The sequence below is a fragment of the Trichinella spiralis genome, assembly GCF_000181795.1.
Source record: "Trichinella spiralis strain ISS 195 chromosome Unknown Scfld236, whole genome shotgun sequence".
Classification (NCBI taxonomy): Eukaryota; Metazoa; Nematoda; class Enoplea; order Trichinellida; family Trichinellidae; genus Trichinella; species Trichinella spiralis.
In genome coordinates, this window is record NW_003527175.1 from 1 (window position 1) to 1,633 (window position 1,633).

Here is a 1,633-nt window from a genome sequence, read left to right on the forward strand (position 1 = left end):
AAATGGACGTGCAGTCGTGTGTTTATCCTTCTTGATGGAGCGGGACATTTTCCGGCACCACACGCGTATACTGTAAAGTCAAGGCATACCCGGGTATGGTGATGCACCCACAGCCGACGCAGCAGGTAATGCCGGACTGCAGGCCAGCCAAAACGTATCGACACCGGTGACACAGGCATCAGCATCTACACAATCGGAACCTGTAGAAGCAGAACTGATATCATTTGATTGATTTTTTAGCGCATTCTTATTAATATACACACAGACTTATTTATCTGGTTGTCCATTTATGGATATGCATTTTTTAATCAGTAAGTGAATTGGTGTGGGTGTTTTTGCATGTTTTTGTTATGGGTTTATTTTTTATATTTATTATACAAATTAATATGAATGTGAAAGTATGAAAAAACGTTCATTGCTTATAATAGTATATATGATTAGTACGATTTGCATCATTTGGTTATATAATGAAGTGGTTATTCAGATTGGTGAAATCCACTTCGTTCTGCGAAGTAATGCAAAACAACAGTTTACATGGTCTGCTCTGATAAATAATACTGCTACTTTAAACATATGAATAAAACGATATTTTGCGTAATAAGTGCACAGCTGAACATTTATTTCTGGGAAAAGCGGTCGCGTCAGCTGTTGAGTTTGCTCAAAAATAATTTATTTGCACATATTTCGAAACATTCATACATTATATCTGAGACCAGTGACACGACTAGTCACTGATACTGTATTTTGGTCTTCGTTACTTACATTTAAATTTTTGAATGCTTTTCTGAAATTAATTTTTGTTTTTTCTGAATTAATTTGAACAGGTATCCATTTTATGCCGTGTTGTGCAAATGATCAAAACCGTACGAGACACTAGTGTAAGGAAAAGCTGTTATTTTTTTTCATTTTCAAATGTAGATATAGTTTGCGTTGATGCACATCTAACACCAGTAATAATTATGTTGCAAAAATTTTCAAGCAGTTCAAAGCTCCTCTTGGTTGAAATCAAATACTGTTCATGCGATCCGATGGAGAACAGACACGCTTATTGAAAAGTAAGAATTAATTTTAAAATTGCTTTCATTTTAATGGAAAATAATATTAAAAGTATAAACTTTCGTTTGTTTTAAAATAAAAAATTTTAAGTTGCATTTTTTTTCTATTTATCTTTCCTTTTTTTTCAACGTCGTCAATGACAAAGTGTTGGAGAATTATTACAGTATGCTTGAAAAGTATGAATGCAACAGATTTTTATAATATTTATGTTCTATCAGATGATGAATTTCCTGTTTCTGGTTTACTGAGTATCTGAGGTGATATTGCCAGAACATGCTACTGAAGGATGGTTGCCTAACTACTCAAAAAATTTTATGGTGTTATTCATATTGTCTCGACTGGCTAACTGTGAACAAAAAGTCATCACTCGGTTCATAACAACTGATCTAAATGTAGAGTATTAAATTTGAACCATATTAACCCGCGGACATGTCACAGCATGCACTGCTGTCCTCAGGTGTGCTTGCAGGTATGCAGAATTACAATGTTCCACTTCTCACCGCTGTCTATGCCTCACCATCGCACTGAACGACCACGATAAGGTCAGCACTGCCATTGTGCCCGCTCTATACCCCCC

At 35.3% G+C, this 1,633-nt stretch overlaps 1 protein-coding gene across 1 annotated transcript; it reads right to left on the reverse strand.

Moving 5' to 3' along the window:
- Positions 1-693: 693 nt before the first annotated feature.
- Positions 694-1,612, reverse strand: Tsp_14471 (hypothetical protein). Its single transcript, XM_003370966.1, has 2 exons — positions 1,557-1,612; positions 694-784 (listed from the first exon to the last, which is right to left on the reverse strand). Exons 1-2 carry the CDS (start codon positions 1,610-1,612, stop codon positions 694-696), a joined length of 147 nt encoding a protein of 48 aa, XP_003371014.1.
- Between the last annotated feature and the right edge of the window lie 21 nt (positions 1,613-1,633).